The 19415-nt window shown below is 35.1% G+C and overlaps 1 protein-coding gene across 1 annotated transcript in view; it reads left to right on the forward strand.

Moving 5' to 3' along the window:
- Nucleotides 1-19415, forward strand: part of LOC310880977 (uncharacterized protein) — a 1343899-nt gene that overhangs the window by 1252999 nt on the left and 71485 nt on the right. The window contains exon 36 of the mRNA XM_083797545.1: nucleotides 16337-16448. Coding sequence (XP_083653671.1) covers nucleotides 16337-16448 — 112 coding nt within the window. The remainder of the gene's footprint in view (nucleotides 1-16336; nucleotides 16449-19415) is intronic.

Genomic DNA, 19415 nt, shown 5'->3' on the forward strand with positions numbered 1-19415 from the left:
TAGCTTTTTTTTTTTTTTTAAACACTTAGCTTTGCAAAAATACATGAAGAGTTAATGATAGCACTTAAAAATAACAGTTAAGTTTCCTTCTGTATGAATACCACATAGATCTTTTGTTGTTTTGTGTCCTTCCCATAAAGTGATCTTTATCCTTGAGATGCATTTGTATCTTTTTGAATACTAAGAAATCACCTACTGATTCAGGAAGCAATAGCTTTGAAATACAGGGAACATGCAATTCTACATGAAGTACTTTGATACACAGAAATCATGTGGAAGTCACCCTTTCTGCCCTCCAGGAAGGGGATGAGAGCAGAAAAGGAACAGCCTGCTTTATTTTTATCTTGGCTTTGAATGGAGTATAGGTAACACTATTAGAGGAAATACTACAGACTGGCATCAGGTAGTTCTACCAGCCAGGATGGACTGTTTGGTCCACTGACACAATTCTGTGCTTAATATTGATATTTCATCGGTGGTCACAAAATATTATATACTTTGTTATTATGTGGACTCGAACAGAAAAATGCCTGTCACTTCTAAGAATGATAACTGTTTTAGGGAAAAGGAGGAAGGCATGATATTGCAAGTCTGACAGTGAGGTGTGAAAACAGTGTTGCTGCTTTTTCATTTGTTTGTAAATACATATATATATATAACAAATTCGTAATTAATAATAACTCAGATAATATAACAGCAGTAGGTAATATTAGAGGTAATATAAATGTTGTCAATAGAACTTCATTGCATACAGGCATGGTTTTGGGAGGCTGAAATGTGGCATAGGTCATCAAAATCATCTGCTTGTGTCATTTATTTAGTAGGTTGCTTCCAGGAAGGGAAGGACTGCAACATTCTCTGTCAGCTAACTGTTGATCTTTCAAATCAAAATTGTATGTGGAAAATACTTAGAAAGTTTTAATACTGACAAATGTAATTTTTTTTAATGAAGTTTTGCACAGCTATGTTCTTCCTCCTGTATAGTTTTTTGTTTGTTTTGTTTCTTAATTTCTTCTGTTTTTCATGACTAACTTAATTTTTTCCCAGATTTGCTTTATTTAATTGAATTCTTGAATAAGTTTTACTTACCTGTGTTCACAGTAAGCCTGGCTTGTTGCTTGTGCACTTCCTCCGCCCAGCATATAGTAATTACTAAAAATGCCAAGGAAAAACAAACTACAAGGCAATAAATAAAATGGATGTTTTATTAAATAAGGTATTGAATTTGTTGTGACTGTACAGGGCAAAATTGCTAAAAATTGCTGAAGAGTCCAAGAAAGAAATATTTAATAAGTATTTCTTACTTTTTGTGAGTAATATATGGGCAAAATAATGGAGAATACAAAATAGGCTAATTCTTGGCCATTCCCTTGGCCCTTACTGAAAGAAAGCATGTGGAGGAATTCTTGAATGAATTTTACAGTTCACACTGACTGTTGCCTATCAGATATTCTTAATTACTTTTTTGATCAGTACAGCACACTTTAAAATTAGCTTTGAAGAATGGAAATAGTGAATACATTAGAGAAAACTGTGAGTAGGACTAGAAAAGGACTAATCCCCCCCTCTTCTAGCAGTTCGACTGCCAACCACCTATTTAAGTGCCATACTCTTAAAATAAATGCCTGAGCAGTCTTGAGAGTCAGTTCCAAAATTTTCAAGTTAGTTTTTCCTTGTGAATTTTCGGTCATTTAACTTAGAAGACATCAGAAAATCAAGTGGTCTAAATACCATTTAAGACAGGGCAGTTTTAATATGCTTGAGAGTCATCCCTCGAAGTGTAACTCAATAGCAAGTAAGTGTGTGTGATGACAGTCTAGAAGGTTTCTCACAGTTCAAGAGGCATTCAAAGCTGCCATTCTACAATGAGACATCGTGGTTTCCCTGCCAAAAGGAAAACCTATGTGAAAGATATGATATGAGAATAAGGTGACTTGGCAACGCTGATGTGATTTTAATGGAAGAATTAGCTGGAAACGAACATATGCTGTACCAATTGCATGAAGAGATTGTAAGTGCATTCCGGTTGTATATAATTTATTGTTTTTTTTTTTTTCTTAGTGATTAGAGAAAGCAAACAAGTCCATCTCTGCACTCAGGGAAATTAGGGAATCAATTTCATGGAAGGAACAATAACAAACAAACAGAAAGCCTCTACCCTAGTACAGGAATATTCACATTTACAAAGTTGTGCAGGTTAAGCAAAAAAGTTTCTTCTATTTGCAACGTGATTTTTCATTTTGTACTGCAGGCTTTTAGGGTTATTAAATGTCTAGATTTTAAAGTGTATTTCATCAACTGAAGCAGTATACCAGAAGCCAAATTCTCATTTTTGATACGCAAGCATCACTCTCACTGATTTCATTATGAACTTTTCATTTATATTCAAGAAAATGATGTTTGACTCTGCAGTGGTCTGATGTATAGGATGGACTAGCCATTGGAATTCTAAGTGTTTCAAAATAATTTTAATGCACAGAGTCACTGAAAGACTTTTTCTGCTTAAGGGGGAAAAGATGATATTAGCTAACAAGATTACCTGTATGCTTCAAAAAAGGGATCCAGAGAGGCCTCCACAGGGCACACATGTTCCAAACCAGACCTGCGAATGTTACCAAGTATGTGGAACATTCGAAGCAAACCTCTCAAGTCTATGAAACATCTTTTTGCTCTCTCTGGATCAACCACAAATCATAGGGAATGCATGTTGTGCTGTCCTGTGTCCTACACAGCTATAGAGTTCAAGTTACCTTCACAGAACAGCAGGGAAAATAGTCTGTAAACAAATGATTGAATGAAATTTTGTGGTCTGGAGGAAAAGAGGAAGAAAGCAGTCACGAAGCTGACATCTGCATAAATTATCCTGATCCTTTTCCCACCCTTTTTTGTGACTCCAGTGCCTAAATTGTATGAGGATTCTCTTTGCTCTCCTTTGTGCTTAAACTGGACATGGTATTTCAGCTCAAGTCTTTTCCGTACTAATAGAGAAGAAGAATTCATGTGTTGTGAGGACATGCTGTTGTTTATACACCACAGGAAGAGATGCAGCAATTGTGGTTTTTTTTTTTTTTTGGAAGAGTGGCACTTTGATGCACAGCTTGTGATCTGTTGCCTGTGGATGTTCCTTTCAGGTGTTCCATCAGTTTGTTCCCAGATTGGTATTTGTCTTCCGAACTGTTTCTATTTAGGCATCAAATCTTAGGTGTAAGATCTTACTGAATTACATGGGTTGGGGTGGGGGCAGAGCGCTCAGTTAATCTTTACAGTTTTTCAGGATTTGAAATGCCAAACTTCTCTTTCTGTATACTTCCAGGCACCTCCCAGCTTTTTTGTCATTTGCAGATGAAGTAAGCTTTCTCTCTGCCCCATCACAGTGTTGAGTTCTTTGTGTGTTTTTTCCCTGAATAGAAGAAAATGTATTAACATATTTTAAAATTTTTCTTCATACTTCAGGTTTTCAGACGGACAGTTTTAAAATTGAATAGACAGTACAAGCAGTCTCTCAGCTCTTTGAATCTCCGTTATATCCAGATTGTTGCAGTTTCCTCCATGGTGACTGACTGTCACAGGTTTAAAAATATTTATTTGAAATTCTAATTATCCTACAGCAGAGCTATCTAAAAGTGCAAAACGAAGCAATTGCATTTGGTCTGTGATCCTGCTGGTTTGAAGTTTTTGGTTTAAAACAAAAACAAAAAAAAACTGGGGGACAATAAATTGGCAAAAGGGCATCAACAGATAGCTGGATACAGCTCTTACTTCATCTGGTTGCATCCAAAACAATCTGTGGCACTCTGTTTATTTAGTTCCAATGTAATTCCTGAGTTATCCAAAGCAAATAAGGCATCGTGGAATCAGATAACAAACCACACAATTACAGAAAGGGGTCAAAAAGTACATTTTCACAAATACATGTGAGTTAGTTTGCAATAGAAGTAACTGGGGTATTACGTTATTGTCACCTGACATCAGTTTATTAAGCACTGCTCTTTGCTGTTGCAAAGGCAAATAATGCTACCTGTAAATTTGCAACATAAGTTTTGATCTATGAAGTAGAAAGGTGATTTTCCGTGTGAAATCATGACTTTAAATGTCTAAATACTCTAAACTGTTATAAGTTAATATAACAGTCAGCTGTTGCAAAGTTAAATACCCAAATAGTTATAAGTAAATATATGTTCCCATACTTAGATTTTCAGTTTTGTTCTTCAGTGTATAAAGCTGTAATGAAAGTTTTCCCCTCAGTAACTCAGTTTTCCTTACTTACAGAGACAGCCCAACATTTACCAGCAATTGATTTTTTTTTTTTTTAAATTTTATTTTAACTCTGAAATTATGTTTTATCTCCACTAGGGAGCAGCAAATGACATAAAAACATTCTCATTACTCCGTCTGTTAATCCCACTGAAAGTAACAGCATAGGAACTGGATGAAGACTTCTTTCATTCAGTGATCTGGCAGGTTTCAAAGGAGTTCCCTTTCAGTTCCTATTTGTTTGAACAGTTGTAATTTTTGAAAACCTCACAGTAGCCTTACCTCTTCCTGTCTCTCTAGCTATGTTCCTTTTATTTCCCCCTATATAAGGTGGCTTTCAGTGCATAAAAAAGGTTTTCTTTCATGTTTGAGCTGCTGTCCGTGGGTTATTGATAGGCCTGGACGCTTAAATTTGCCTCAGATGGAGACTCAGTATGCTTTCTCTTTTGATATATTTTAATTTTTAATAGTATCTTTGTTACAGAAGGACCTTGAATTAAAGAATATGTTCATTGTTTTTTATATTTTATATATTATTAAATTCCGTATCCCCTTAATTGTATTTGCTCCCCCAAGAAGAAAACAAAGTTTCATTACGAAGTGCACTAAAAACAAATACATGGTTTGTATAACATAACATATGCTAATAATATAAGGAGAGTATGTTCACAAAGAAAAAGAGCAAGCATCTGAGATGGCACAAAATTTCTTCTGGACTAATGGGCTTAAATTTTTGAAAAAATTAAACCTTTTTTTTTTTGTGGTTGTCAGCTGCTGAACTATGGAGTCATTTTGCAATAAAAGTGAAGGATGCCCTTTTTTGGAGTCATTTAGGAGTGGACAGAAAAGCTCTAAACAATGTATTGCAGAAAATAATCTTGCAGTGGCAGCAAGAGAGAGGCACAATGATCGTATTTCTTGCTCTGATCTCTTCCTTCTTCTGACACTTAACTGGAATATGTAAATGATAGATATTAAAAATAGGAAATTAATTTTGGGCCTGTCAGAAAGATGGCTGTGATAGTCTTTGTTTCAGTTTGGGGCTGTCGGCAGGTTTTGTGAGTGCTTGAAAGAGACACTTGCTTCTGTACCAGGAAGTGTACCATTGTTTTAGTCCCCATATACCAAATGTGGGATGCGAAGAGACTGGCGGTGTTCCTAGGCCAGCAGTACCCTGCATACAGCCGGCATGCTACTGCAGCATCCTGCAGAAACGTGAGAAGGTATTTGAATTGAAAGAAAAGACCATTACACCTTTTGCTATCAGGTGGTATCTCTTCCTGAGGCTCTCCGTATTTCTGAATAATGCTATTCATAAGTTCTGAAAGAGGCATTTGGCTTCATTTAAGTCCTCAGGTGATTTTTTGGGTTGAGAAAGACATAACTTTGTAGAAATAACCACGACGTGTATATAATCAGTGCTCTTTTTTGCATTAACATTTACAGTGGATGTTGCTAGATGATAATATATACCTCTAAAAATGATGTACCTGTCCCCAAAAAACATGAAGTGATACTTTTGAAAGAAAGACTGTTTCTACCTTTTATAAATATATACGAAAAAAAAAAAAACTCACAAGAACTTTGCAAGCTGCTTCCTCTTAATTCTTTGTGAACTGGAAAAACACTGTGTAAGGCATGTTTTTGAACATCAGCACTTCAAAGGTGACGTACCTAGTCCATGAGGCAGCACTGATGGCATATTTTGTCCTGTCTCTCTGGTACATTAGGCAGCCCTAAGGCAATTGAAAGGCCTGTTAGAGTCTCGTCTACCTAACCTTCCCATTTCTGCTTTCTCACGTCTGCCAGACACGCAGGAAATTCGGATCTCTTAAATGTTTCCAAAGTGATTCAAAACCTCCCCCTTTTCTACCCTTTTCCACCTAGCTTATATGCTTAACTACGTTGACTTAACCAGACTCAATGTGTTTATAATTGTTGAGCATATGGCAAAAGATAGATGGAGATGCATATTTTGTCTGTGAGTAACATGCTGCCCACCAAAATGAAACCGATGGAATAATGAACGTGTGCCTAGTTTCACAAAGCGTGCAGAAAGGGATCGTGTCTTGGATACTGTTGGCTGAAGTACACTCAGAAAATCTTCACCAGCTGGATCGACCCCAGCCCATAGCATCACCTGCCTTAATGGCACAGATCCTTTCTGCTTCAGCGCACTTTCCTTTCTCCTGAAAAGAACCTGTATACAGGAGATACGAATCCACAAGTGATAATTTGCTCTATGTGATAAACACCCTACAACATGCATTTCCCCCATTACCTCCACCCAAGGGGTTTACGTTGCTTTTATGAGGAAAGGGAGAATGTGCTGCAGAGTTACTGCTTTGTCTGTTGTGACAGTTTGTTTGTTTCTGTGTAGACTGGAGAACAGGAGAGCTTACTGAAAAATGACAGTACTGTGGATGGAAAAATAAGTAACGAGAAATTACTGAAAGTATTATCAGTTGTTCCTTTCTTCTACCAAAAGGAAAAATAGACACTCAAATTTATCATTTCTCATATGCCATGCATGAAAGTGATTGGGATAATTTACGTTCACACTTATTTTGATAGACAGTGAATAGATTGATAGTGAATTCAACTTTTTATCACTAGCCATCTGTATCCAAAAGCAATAGGAGCATTGCAAATTACTCTGTTTTGGGGTAGAATTGTAATTCAATAGAAAGGTAAAATCATAGAAAATACCTGAAAAATGGCCATAAGTTTGCAGATATATTAGGATCGCAATGAATATAAACTATTGAGTTCCATTGAATTATTTATGGAGTTCCAGGACATAAGATTTCTGTCATTATGTTGACTGTGTTATAATTAGAAGAACTCTGGCATCAACTTCAAGTTGCACACAAACCAAAAATAAATAAGATCAATCATAAGATCATGATATTGAGTGAAAGACCTAAAGTATGCTGAGTTTCTAATATATGGAGGAAAAAAAAAAAAAAAGCTTCAGCTGCTCTGCTAAGACAGAATATTGAAGGTGTTGGAATTTTTCACTGACACAATGGTACAGATTTCGGAAAATATTTAAATATTTTTTTCCTTGTAAATCTAACATAGAGGCATCAGCAATTTACTATTCAGGACAAATTTACACATTTGTCAGTGCCTCTGAGTAGCCTTAATAACCGAGCTGCTAACTCTGATGAACATTAAAAGCAGTCTGTGTTCTCAGATGCATCTTCATAAACTGCAGTAATCTATCGTACTCTATTGGAGCACACTGTGTAACTGAGGGTGGAATTTTTCCCCAGTGTATCTACTAGATCCATTATCTTTTTTTTTTTTTAATGTACTTTCTAGGTTCTTTTAATTGTAGAAAATAATCTTGTAGAAAGTTTTGCTAATGCATACTGCAGGCCTTGAGAATTTGAATGTATTTTTATTCCCTCTCAAGTAGTAATCAGTTTTCCTACAACTGTTCTCTGCTTTTCAGGATTATTTAGTGTCAGCAGACTTCCATTCTGTTGATTTGCTTTCCTAAGTAGAACTTCTAGTAGAAATAAATTACTCTATAACTAATCCTACTTGCATATTTTATCAGCATTCTTTCCATCATTTTTTTCCTTTGCATTTATTTTAATCTTGCCTGTTAAAAATAATATAGTGATTTAATGATATATCATGTCAGGGTTTTCTTGTGCCACTCAAAGGTAATGTCTGTCTGAATATGGGAACAGCATGACACCCTTGTTTGGAGTAGTTGCTTTATGCTTTGTTACATTTAAGGTTGTTCCCTTTAAAAAAAAAAAAAAAAAGGCATTGTTTGAAAAAAAAAAAAAAAAATAGGGATACACAGCAGTGAACCAAAGCTCAGTTTCAAGTTTGCACCATGTTATTTATTCCATTGTTTTATATTCTAGTAAATAGAAAGCAGTGAAACTTTTAAGATTATTTTTTTAGAAGTGCTTTATTTTGCACTATTTCCATTTAGAGATCCCAGTGACATGCATTCTGTATGGTACGACCATGCTGTGAGTACTTACTTATATGAACTCAATATTTTTGTACACATAATGAACATCTGGTGACAAGACGCTCAGAGCAACAACAACAAAAAAAGAAAGGGAAAAAAAAGAAGAGGAGAAAGAAAAGCAAAAGGCCGTAAAATCTTTTGCATGCCTGCTACTTTTATGACTTAAAATATTTTTCCTTCAATCAGTGCATCTAGGGAAACTTTTTTTGATGTAACAATCAATTTTTAACAAGGAAAAAAGTCTGAACTCATAAATATTGTATGTATTAATTGTGAAGCTTAATGGAACATTTTGTGTTTCTGAACAACTCGTTTACATAATTAAAATCTCCTTTGATCTGTTAGTAAATGATTTAATCTTAATGCTCATTAGACTAAATGGGTCTTCTATTCAATTGTATCAAGATGGTATGGAAAATTCTCAGACCTTTAGAAAATATTTGTTAGTTGTTAGGAAAACACAGAAACGTATCTGCGAAGAGATATCTTTTATCTCAACAAAAGTATTTGAGTCTAAAACTAATTCAGATTAAAGCTTTTTTTTTCTGCTTTTGTCTGACAATATTGTTTAAAGAGCAGTTCACTGAAATAAGTGTTTTGGGGGTGTTTTGTTTTTTTTTTTTTCCAATTTATAGTCATTAACTATTTCACTACGAAAACAATTTAGTCCTTGAAAATAAAATAAGTTAATAAATAATGTGGGGTGGGTTCACCTCCAACCAAAATATGAATATGTGTATGTATAAATCTCTTAAGGGAGACTAGTATCTTCTTGTAGGTCCCACTTAGAAATCCCTCTGCATAATGCAAAGCTCAGTAAAACCTGTGAAATACTTAATAAGATTTTCATCTTTTTTTTAGTACAAAAGTAATACCATGTACTATCATGGAAATGTTAATCTGACAAAGATTATCACCCATAAGTGTTCAAGATGGATAGGATACTTTCTTCATTTTTTTCTCTCTTAAATGCTAAGCAAAAAAAACTTGCTCAATGTAAGGTGCTACAAAGCTAGCATGTAACTTCAGACAAAGTTGATAAGCTTGTCTAATGAACCGATTTCCTTATGTCCTAATCCAAACAAAGAAACCTTAAGTATTGGACAGCAGGGTAACAATATTTTGTTTTCCTCAAAAATGCTAAACCAAATAATTTGCTTTGAAAATAATCTTTTTTCATTATCCCATCTGTAATTTTTTAAAGCCACTTTTCATTCCCATGGGAAGCTTTTTTTCTTTTTTTAAAAGGTAAGAATTTTAATTAGCTCAGGTGGTGCAATAAACACAAACATCTGTGTCCCTTTACTGAAGGCCATTCTCAGTCCTTTCCCTTTCTCAAGAACAAAACTATTGCACAGAAATGTTCCAGTGTCACCTTGGTGAGAAGGTAAGTGACTGGTGTCCACAGCCACTGCCTTGCTCTCAGACCAGCCTTTCGCTATAGCACCGGATTGTAGAGCTCGTCTGAAAATATTGAATAAGAGCAAAGCAAGCACACAGACATCCTGCCTTTTTCCCCAGAGACACTTCTAGCAATCTGCAGTTTAGGGACATCTTGAGCCAGAAGGTTATATCCATATTTAATTTTTCTTGAAAGTGTTATCTTCCATGAAGTAATCCATGGAAAACATATTAATTGTGCTATTACACAGATGCAAAACCAGTTAGGATGAAATGTACTTTTGCACACTAAACATTGAAAATGAATATTTGTTTAATATTTCCTATGAATAATGCTGCAGTATGCTTTGAGATGAGTATAGATGTCCCTGCAGTATGATTTGAGATGCTCTATTTAGTTGTTTCATTTATTTAAAAAAAAAAAATTGATGTTGGAGCTTCATTTTGAAGTTACAACACTGTAGTCTTAAATCACAATTGCCTGTTTCAGAAGGGCACCTTATATCAAAGTAAAGCTGTGTTTTTACAAAGCTAATTCTCATAATTTAAGAAAAAAGCAAAATCTGTCTTGGTTATAACATTCAGTTAACTGAACTATTACTGAACAAAGAGTTCCTCTCAATGACATTTAATGTGGATTCTTTTATGCTGAAATTTCAGAAGATTTACTACTTTTTAATTCTAGAAAAATGTCACTTACTTTAACCAGTATCATCTCATTAAAGTTCTTCCAGATTTGTAAAAAATATTCTATTGACTACAACTCAGTCTGTATACAAGCAGAATACCTTTTGCTTCAGTGGAATTTTTACTTTTGTAATTAATGCAGTCTCAAGTTTAAAGGCTAAAGCTTTTTTGTTTTTTAATCAAAGCAAAAATTGTCCCTCTGATATCAGTTTGAAATAAAGGAAACAGTTTTTTGGTGCTGCTGAATGTTGAGGATTTACGCAGCAAAGTGCAGAGATCCAAGGAAACACATCTCTGTCCTCAAAAGGATTGGTCTAATATATGTGCAAACAGTATGAAATATACATTTGCAGTAGTTTGATTTGGCATTGACGTGATGATGTGTAACATTTTCAGAGTCACCCAAGGGATTCGGGCCCCTAAGTGCTCAGCTTAGAAAAGTACCAGTAGTCTATATGGATGGTCTCCAATAGTCAGTACTGCCTTCTATCTGAGAGAACTTAATGCATATATTGGCTATTACTTGCCTTTAAATTTGAAACAGACAAAGGTATTTTAATGTGCAAAACAGACATGAAAGATTTTTTTTTACCTCTTTCATGTTTCTATAGCTTGACGAAGCATTTCCTCTATCATTTACTCATTTTAACTACTGTTGATAATGTGAAAAAAAACTGCATGAGCATCCCTTAGATCCTCATGAGGAATATGGGACATGCTTCTCATTCCAACAATGTAAATATAAAAATACCCACAAACTAGAGAACAGGATGAAGTACACTTATTCCAAGTGACTGTGTATGGTTTATGATATGGTATTATGATAAGCATATAACTATTGGGGAACAAAACTAAAGAACTGAACTGTATTAGACTAATGAAGTTTGAAAAACATTTGTAGAATTTTTCAGTAATATTCTGATCAGTTTTTAATTTCTGTGTAAATAAGCTGTGTGCGGTTTATTTGAAATTATTTTTGTTGGCCAGAGGATTTTGTAGTAAGACATCTGGGGTGGCAATGTGTTTTTGAACAAGACATCACAGTTTAATTTTCTTTTCATGCATGTGTGTATGTGTGTGTTGTGCAGTCTCCATTTCACATGCCAAGTTGCAATGCATCTTCCATAAAACAAGCCTAATGCTGTCGCTATAAAAATATTACAGAATTAATACATAACATTTATAATCAGCCTACTGAAACATTATCTTCATGTACTTTGATCATGGAGAAATAATACTTCAGTGTATTTGTGCTGAAACTTTATGGCCAAATTTAAATATGCTTAAGACTTTAAATAAATGCATAATAAATTGTGAATTTAGTAATACTGTATCAATACAGTGTCATGTAATTTTTCACTTCTAACAATGTCTTTTCGAATTATATTTCTTTCCCTGGTCTCAATGACAATTTGTGGCTTAGAATCAAAGGTGCTTTGTAAAAAGATTCTGAGTAAAGTTCAATGCAATGCACATTGCACAGTGGAAATGTTGTTGGATTATAAGTTAAAGAAAAGTGTTTCAGAAATATTTTAATATATTTTCAGTCTAAATATATCACTCTGAACTGAAGTCAGTTACTTTTTTTATTTTTTTACAAATACAATATTTTCACTCTCTTAGTGATTTTTAGTTACCTAAATTCCTTGAACAGCCATACTAATGTGAAGGATGGTTATCAGAATAGCTTTCCTTACTGAAAATATGAAAGATATACATGCATGCTATTTCTGTACACCAGATGTTGGATTTGATTTCTTGCATTAAAAAAAGAGAAAACTAGAATTTCTCATTTCTGAACCACAGCTTATTAACCAAGCTATAGGGACGTAAGAAATTGAATAAAATAAAAAATGTGTACGAATTGTTACAACTCCAACAGTAAAGGAAAAGACATCCAGAGAAAAACAGCCAGTCTTACAAAATAGGTGAATATTCATGCATTTAAAAAAAATAATAAAAATTAAAAAATGAAAGGTAAAATACAATTTAATATAAAAAAGATAGGCAGTAGTTAAGAAACTGAGCCTCTTCAGAGGATATAGTCCAAGAATGCCTTGAATGTAAGAATTCAAATCAGAAGGATTCTCACTAAGAAATGCTTGTTTTCCTGAAACGTTGGGGCTAAATGGTTTTGCACAGGGAAAATATTTTTTAAGAGGATATGAACAAATATATATTTTTTTTCTACTATTTTGTAAGCAGTTGTGGAAATACTTTATCTTTGGAGGTCTAACACCAGGCTTTTCCCCTGAAGACCAGAACAACAAAGGGGTGCTTAATGTAAGAGCTCGGGTTCACTCAGAAAAAAACTAACCACCGCAAGGAGGAGTGCCAGCAAGATGGCTAATAGTCACAGTGAAAATACTAACAATAGTGGACAAATACCTTTTATCTGCCTTCAAAGTTAGTATTCAGAGATGGTGAGTCTCTTAGTTAAGAGTAACTTTCTCATTATCATTGTTTATCACTAAAATTTCCAATTTCCCTTAACATTTTCTCATTTCAGAACAGGTTTGTTATTGGCAAATGAACGACATGTTATGAGAGGACATTTCTTAAGATTAGGCCAATGTTTATAATGAGATGAGCAAGCCCAGACTGATACTTCTCCAGAATGTTTTCCCACCTGTCAGCAGTTTGCCACTCCAAGACTTGATGACTCAGAGATTTGCCTTTTTTTTTTTTGTATATAACCTTTAATGGATTTCTCCTCCATGAACTTGTTAGGGTTCCTCAATTGACCGTGGCAAGTTCTGTCTCACTCCAGTCATGAGATCTTAGCGCATGATAGTACAGTGTAATCTACCAGTTGGTCAGGGCCAACTAGTGAAAGGTACCTGCCTGCTAGTTGGTACCTAGCAAGTGGATACCTTGGTACCACAGTCATTTGTTGTGTCCGGAGAGCAAAACCTGACTCTGATGTCCCTGATAGCTTCACTTCTGTGTAAACTCACTTTAAGAGATAACTGATGGAGATGCAGGCATGCTGGAAGCTGACTGTGTCAGATGCAGGATTACACCAACATCAAATTTCCACAGCATGGCACATGCCCAGGTTCCTGATCAGCATTGTTTTAGAAATGCAATGGCAGCCTTATTTTTCTAACTTAGCATTAGAATTTTTCATCATATTATATATTGCTATTTGCATTAAGGTGCAAATTCTGATTAATGATATAAGCATTCTAATTGCTTAAATGGAATCTAATGTTCATTGAAAGAGCTAACACACAATTTATAAGGTTTCATGCTGCTACCAAAAGAGTGTTATAATATAGTAGTAGGAAATATTTCTTTCCAGTCATCATCTACATTTTTTGTTTACAAACTTTTTTTTTTAATGGTAAAAGAAATCATGGTGTATTTTGGATTGAAGTTGTAGAACAACTGGTAAATATGAAGAGAAGGACTGTCTGAACTTGCTAATCATTACTCTTCAAGTATGGTGGAGATGTAATAAGATACTCTAAATGCTTTTACCTTAGTAGACCTATGTTAGGTGCCTGCTCTAGTGATGTGCCACGAGGTCGTGTGGTATTCAGAGGAAACTTTTGACCTGGCTCCCAAAGTCATGCAGATTCTTAAACATTTCCTATGCCATGTACTTTCCTGCTTGTGTCCTGCGAGGTTTGTCCTTTCATCAGTCCACTTGTCCCTCATTTTCCATCAGTATTAGGAGGTTTTCTTTGTCAAGAAAAAAACAGATACTTTAGATAGTATCTTAATGCTTCTGATTCTCACTTAAAAAATTCTCAATTAAAAACCGAAGGAGTATTCTGAAATCATTTGATGGCTCCTAGTATATTACACTACTGATCAGACTGCATTAGTATACTGCGTTGTCAGCCAGCCTTTTGTCTCCTGGCAAACAGCTCAGTAATTAGGATTTCATGGTTCACAGTAAGTCCTACAGTTTGAGGTTGATGTTTCTTCTTTGGTTATAACCTTATGTAAGGGAAGTGTGGTTTTACAGGTAGAAGACTGAAACAGAATTTCAAAGTCTCTTGTCTTTTTCAGAATAGCAAGGGCACCAAGAAGAGTTTGAATGTAACTTTTTTTTTTTTTGTGAAATGGAACATGTTTTCCTGAAACACAGCACACTATTAAATGAACTTGCAATATTTTTGGGATATTGTGATTAAAATATGGCCTATTTTAGATAAATTACTGACACATCAACAACTGATGCACTGAATGGCGGGTTACTTTTGAATATACAACTATTTTTAATCCATAAAGATAGGAATTATGATGGATAAATAGCTTTAGTTGATACTGTATCATCATAGGGTGCTCCCATTAACTCTCCTAATAATTCATTCTTCTACAAATGACACCTCAGACTACATATATGTATACATACCTATCATTCAACTTGGCCAGCAAGGTTCATTTCTCACGAATGGATGAAAAGACAGGAATTAGATTGCAAAATGGCAGTATCTAGGAAATGTTTTACTAATATGAGAACCTTGTAAAAGTAGTCATCTGGTAAAAGTAATGGTGACAATTCACAAAATAGATAATGGGTGATAATTTTCCATAAAAGTATGGGACAATGCTGAGGAACTTCAGGAATACACTGGAAGAAAAATAGCTTTTTTGCAGGATTTGTAGCAAAAATAAATAACATTTTTAGCTAATAGTGGATGTTGTTTTAACACGTGACAAATCAAGGGTATAATGCTCAAGTGTTCTTATTTTTCTTTAAGAAGTTAGTACATTTTCTTCCCCTCTTTTAATTTAGTCATGGCAACACAATTTCTTTTTCAAGCAAGTTTGCTGTTGGTCCCTGTCACAGGGCGAGAATCCTGGAAACATATCCAGAATATGCAGCAAACTATTCATGCAGGCCATTCTGTTACATTGGTCAAAAGCCAGTGCTGCGTTTGTAATGACAAAGAAAGCCTTTCCCTTTGATATTGGAATACCCACTTCTGTAGCCCAATCAATGTGCTCCACACGGGCACTTTGTGTAACACAGCTGTCAGCGGTGGCAGACAGATGAATCACCTTGACACTTCCACTTTACTACAGCACCTAAATCAAATGCATCTGTAAGGGTAGGCTATAAACTGTGCGTCACCTGCTTGGGGGAGATGGAGAGTGAGTGATGCAGATGACACTGACATTTCCTTCATAAGAAAAAGTAACCTAGGAAGACAATGCTTAAGCCAACATGTGGAAGAGACTTTAGTGAAGTTTTGTTCTTGACTGCTGAATAGCTATATTTCTCCAGAAACTCCATCAGCCAGATTTCTGTGCGTTCCCCCTCTTTTGACTTGTCTTAATGATTAAATAAGACTTCATTATAATGGCTAATCTGTAAATTAATTCAATTCAATATCTATCATTTTACTTAAACCAGAAGAAGGAGCAAAGGGGAAGAACATCAATATTGTAACAGGAATAGAGCTCAAAAATTTCATAAATAAATGACCCATCTGTACATAACAAATCCCCACAGACTATATCCCATTGTACGGCTTTTCAATCTAAATAATTGACTAAATGAGCATTCCTGAAATAAAACAATCTTGCTTAGAGGATTCCAGAAGCAGACATTGAATAAAAATAAAGTTTGACTTCAAGCCACTTGGTTTAAAAAGCAGATTTCTATTCAGTCAGGCTTCACAGATGCATTGAATCTTTGCCTAGGTTGATAGACTAACATTATGTCTGTGCAAATTAATATAGTACAGAATATATTTCTTTTATCTGGGAAGTATTTTAACATTAGGATCTGTATGGGAGAACATGTATATCAAATATGTTTAACTTTTCTAAAGAACTCCTTTAAAGCTGAGAAAGTTGTCTCGTCTAAAGCAAAAATATTTTGTCAGTTGGGATTCTACTGATCTAGTTCAGAAAATCTTTTACAGGAAACCAGATTGACTATAATTTTCTTTTTTAATTCATATTAGCCAGTGTACAGTCAATTTTTTTTTTATTTGTCAAATGGTTGAAAGAAACTCATTACTCCTTCCCTAGATTCACAGCAGCCTTTACAGTATTAAAAAAAAAAAAAAGAAGAAAGAAAGAAAGAAAAGAAAGAAACACGTTTTCAAAATAGAAACTCTGAAGCTGTTCACTTGTGATGAAGGTAGGCATAAAAATATGAGTTTTTAAATAAATTGTTATATTCTCATTTTGTTAGACTCCAGATCAGGTTATAGTTATTTCTTTCTAATGTTTTAACCCCCGAACAACAGAACCAAACCAGAACCAAATATGCAAGACAAGAAAAAACGTGCGGTTTCTTAATCATCTTCAAAAAGGTAGACCTAGGAAATTTTCACAGTCTGTATCAGGAAACTTTAAAAGCCCCACAGTTCACCCAAGGGGAAACAATACCAATGGCTTATAGGGAAAAAATGATGTAGTGAGTTGATGGTAAAAAATGTTTGATGAAAACCGAAGAGGATTGGAACCACAGTGAATTTTTCTGGATTTGCAAATACATACTTAGACAGATATAGGCATTTAGCTATAAGGAATAATAAAGTGTAAAATTACTATAGCACACAAAATATCAAACAGGTTATTACACGTGCTTATTATATGCTGTAGAATTTGTCACTTCCTAGTAAGGGTCTGTTAGGAAGAAGGAAGCATTGGTTATCATAGTAGTTTAGTTATTCTGAAGAGAGTACGTTCCTTTTGAAAACTGGTAAAAGTACAGTTTAAAGGGCTTATATTGATTTAAATGTTTTGCACCTATCACTAGCAGCTGCTATCAAGATGCGCTCACTCGAGTGCTGTGCCTTGGCATGTTCCTCACAGCACAACGCCTGTGGGCCCAGGTTTGTACTTAACCTGGCAAACCACAACAAGCAAAGAAAATTACTGAGAAGAAGCACACTGCCGAAGTGAGGGACAGCAGGTGGGGTGGGATGGGGGTCAGAAGGCCTTATTTTATCTCTGCATTGATTAAGTCTTTTCATCAATGCTACTGACCTAGCAGTAGGTATAGTCTCTTTTTACTGCACAGTCTCTGCTCAGTTCTTTGAGGTCGCAAGAGGAAGAAAAATCAGCTTCACAGGTGCATGTTATTAGACACACAAAGCACTTGTTAACAGAAAGTATGAGATAGCTCACATTTATCAAAATTATCTCTGACATTTCCTTTTGCTCAGCTGAAAACAATATCAAAGCTCCCAGAGCAATAAGTAATGTGCAAGGCAAAAAAAAAAAAAAGTGTGCATATATATATATGTTTCTATAAAGAACACCCAAAGGAATATGTAGTGAATAGGCAGTGTTTCTGGTAAACACTGGTTTTGTCCAATGAGACATGTTTTATATCTCTTTGTTTTAAAAAGTAGATTTTAAAATTTCCTAGCCATATTTCACATACATTACTAGCTCCTGTATCTCTAAAAACATGAAAGTCATATAATTTTGATACCAGACAATCCTGAAAACTACTGTTGGGTTATTTGCAGGGCAGACGTCACACGGTAGGCAGGAAAGTATGAATGTGGCCATTATTCTTCCATCTGTGGTATCAGCCATGAGGCAAAAAATAGAGCTTTCAGGTGAGAGCAGTCCAACCTCAGTTAATTACTGGTCCATATACTGAGACTACAAATAAAGGTGCGTGTTAGCAACAGTTATGGAAATCATTTTTTTGTCTGTTAATGATTTACTGAAATCTCTGTTTGTAAGAGACTTTTTTCCTTGAGACTGCTATTGTGATGCTAATAATGTATCTGTATGTACTTTGTGCACTAATTATGTGCTGTCGCTACAAAATTTAACTTGGATAACTCATTCTCAAAATGATATGCATCGATAAATAAAATATAGGACCTAAAAGAAAAGAAGTGTTAATTGCACAGAGAAGGCAAGATGAGCTTTAAAAAGAAGTCATTTAGTAATTGTATGATGTATTAAGGCTAATAAATCTGCTTAATTGTCACATTTGCCTTAAATTAATAATTTATATCAACATTTGGTGTGGGCAGATATGATGAATATTTTTATGTTGCGACAATCCTGGTAAGTGGCACTTTCAACATTTTCAAAAATAATTAATCGCAAGTCTTGTCTGCTTTTGCACATTTCTGGTAGTAACTGAATAAGCACAGGTGAGAAAATTTCACAGAAACCAGTAGGCAACACAGGGCTTAAATCCGGTAAAACTCTTTGAGTGTATTTATTGCAGCAATAAGGAAGATGAGTTTATAATATGTCAGGTTGTGTCTGTTGCTATGGCGAAGTAACTCCAACATCTGAACGTGGCACCTACACAACCCGTTAATCCGAGAACTTTGCCACTGGTAGGCTTCATGCTTCCTGGCGAGCCAGGTCTGTGATGCTGAGGAAGGCTGCTCCCCCCGCACCAAGGGATCTTTGTAAACTGGCTGCATTTGCTGCCCTTCGGCAGCAGCGGTACCCCCTGTAATGCCTAAATTTCATTGCAGTCCCTTCCCATCTTGTGCTCTCACCATAAACACAGTGCAGATACATTTTTTTTTTTAATGTTTACATATCATTTAACATAAAGTAAATGCAATGCTTTAAAAATAGTAATTTGTTTATCACAGGTTTACATGAAACCTGTTTGGAGTGATCCGTACGTTACTGTGCTTCCTTCACGCTGGCCTACTGAAACTCGTGGCTCTTCTGCTAAATGGCCTGACTCTTCTCCTGCTGTTCCCCTCCTCCTCCACCTCACTTTACATCTTAATGGTGTACATCTGTTAGTGGACAGATTGCACAAGATGAACATAAGGCACTCTTTTCCAGGGTCAGCTAAATTGCCAAGCTAGGTCCACTTAGGCTATTGAAATGTATGTTCAAAATTCCAGAAATTCTACTAATGACAGATATCTCTGTCATATTATGCTGCATAATAATTATACTTACGCAGGCCTGTGTGAGGTCAGACTAAAAACATTGTTTCAGTGTCAGCTATATATTTGTGTGCATTAGAAATATGTGTAATAATACCAAAGTTGTTTTTCTTGCGATCTCAAAAATTGAATTTTTCAAATTTTAATATTCAAATGTACTTTGCTTTAGAATAACAAACATGAAGTTCAGGAAGTTTGGAGCGAGCAGTTTT

The sequence above is a fragment of the Anser anser genome (genome assembly GCF_964211835.1).
Source record: "Anser anser genome assembly, chromosome: 13".
Taxonomy (NCBI): domain Eukaryota; kingdom Metazoa; phylum Chordata; class Aves; order Anseriformes; family Anatidae; genus Anser; species Anser anser.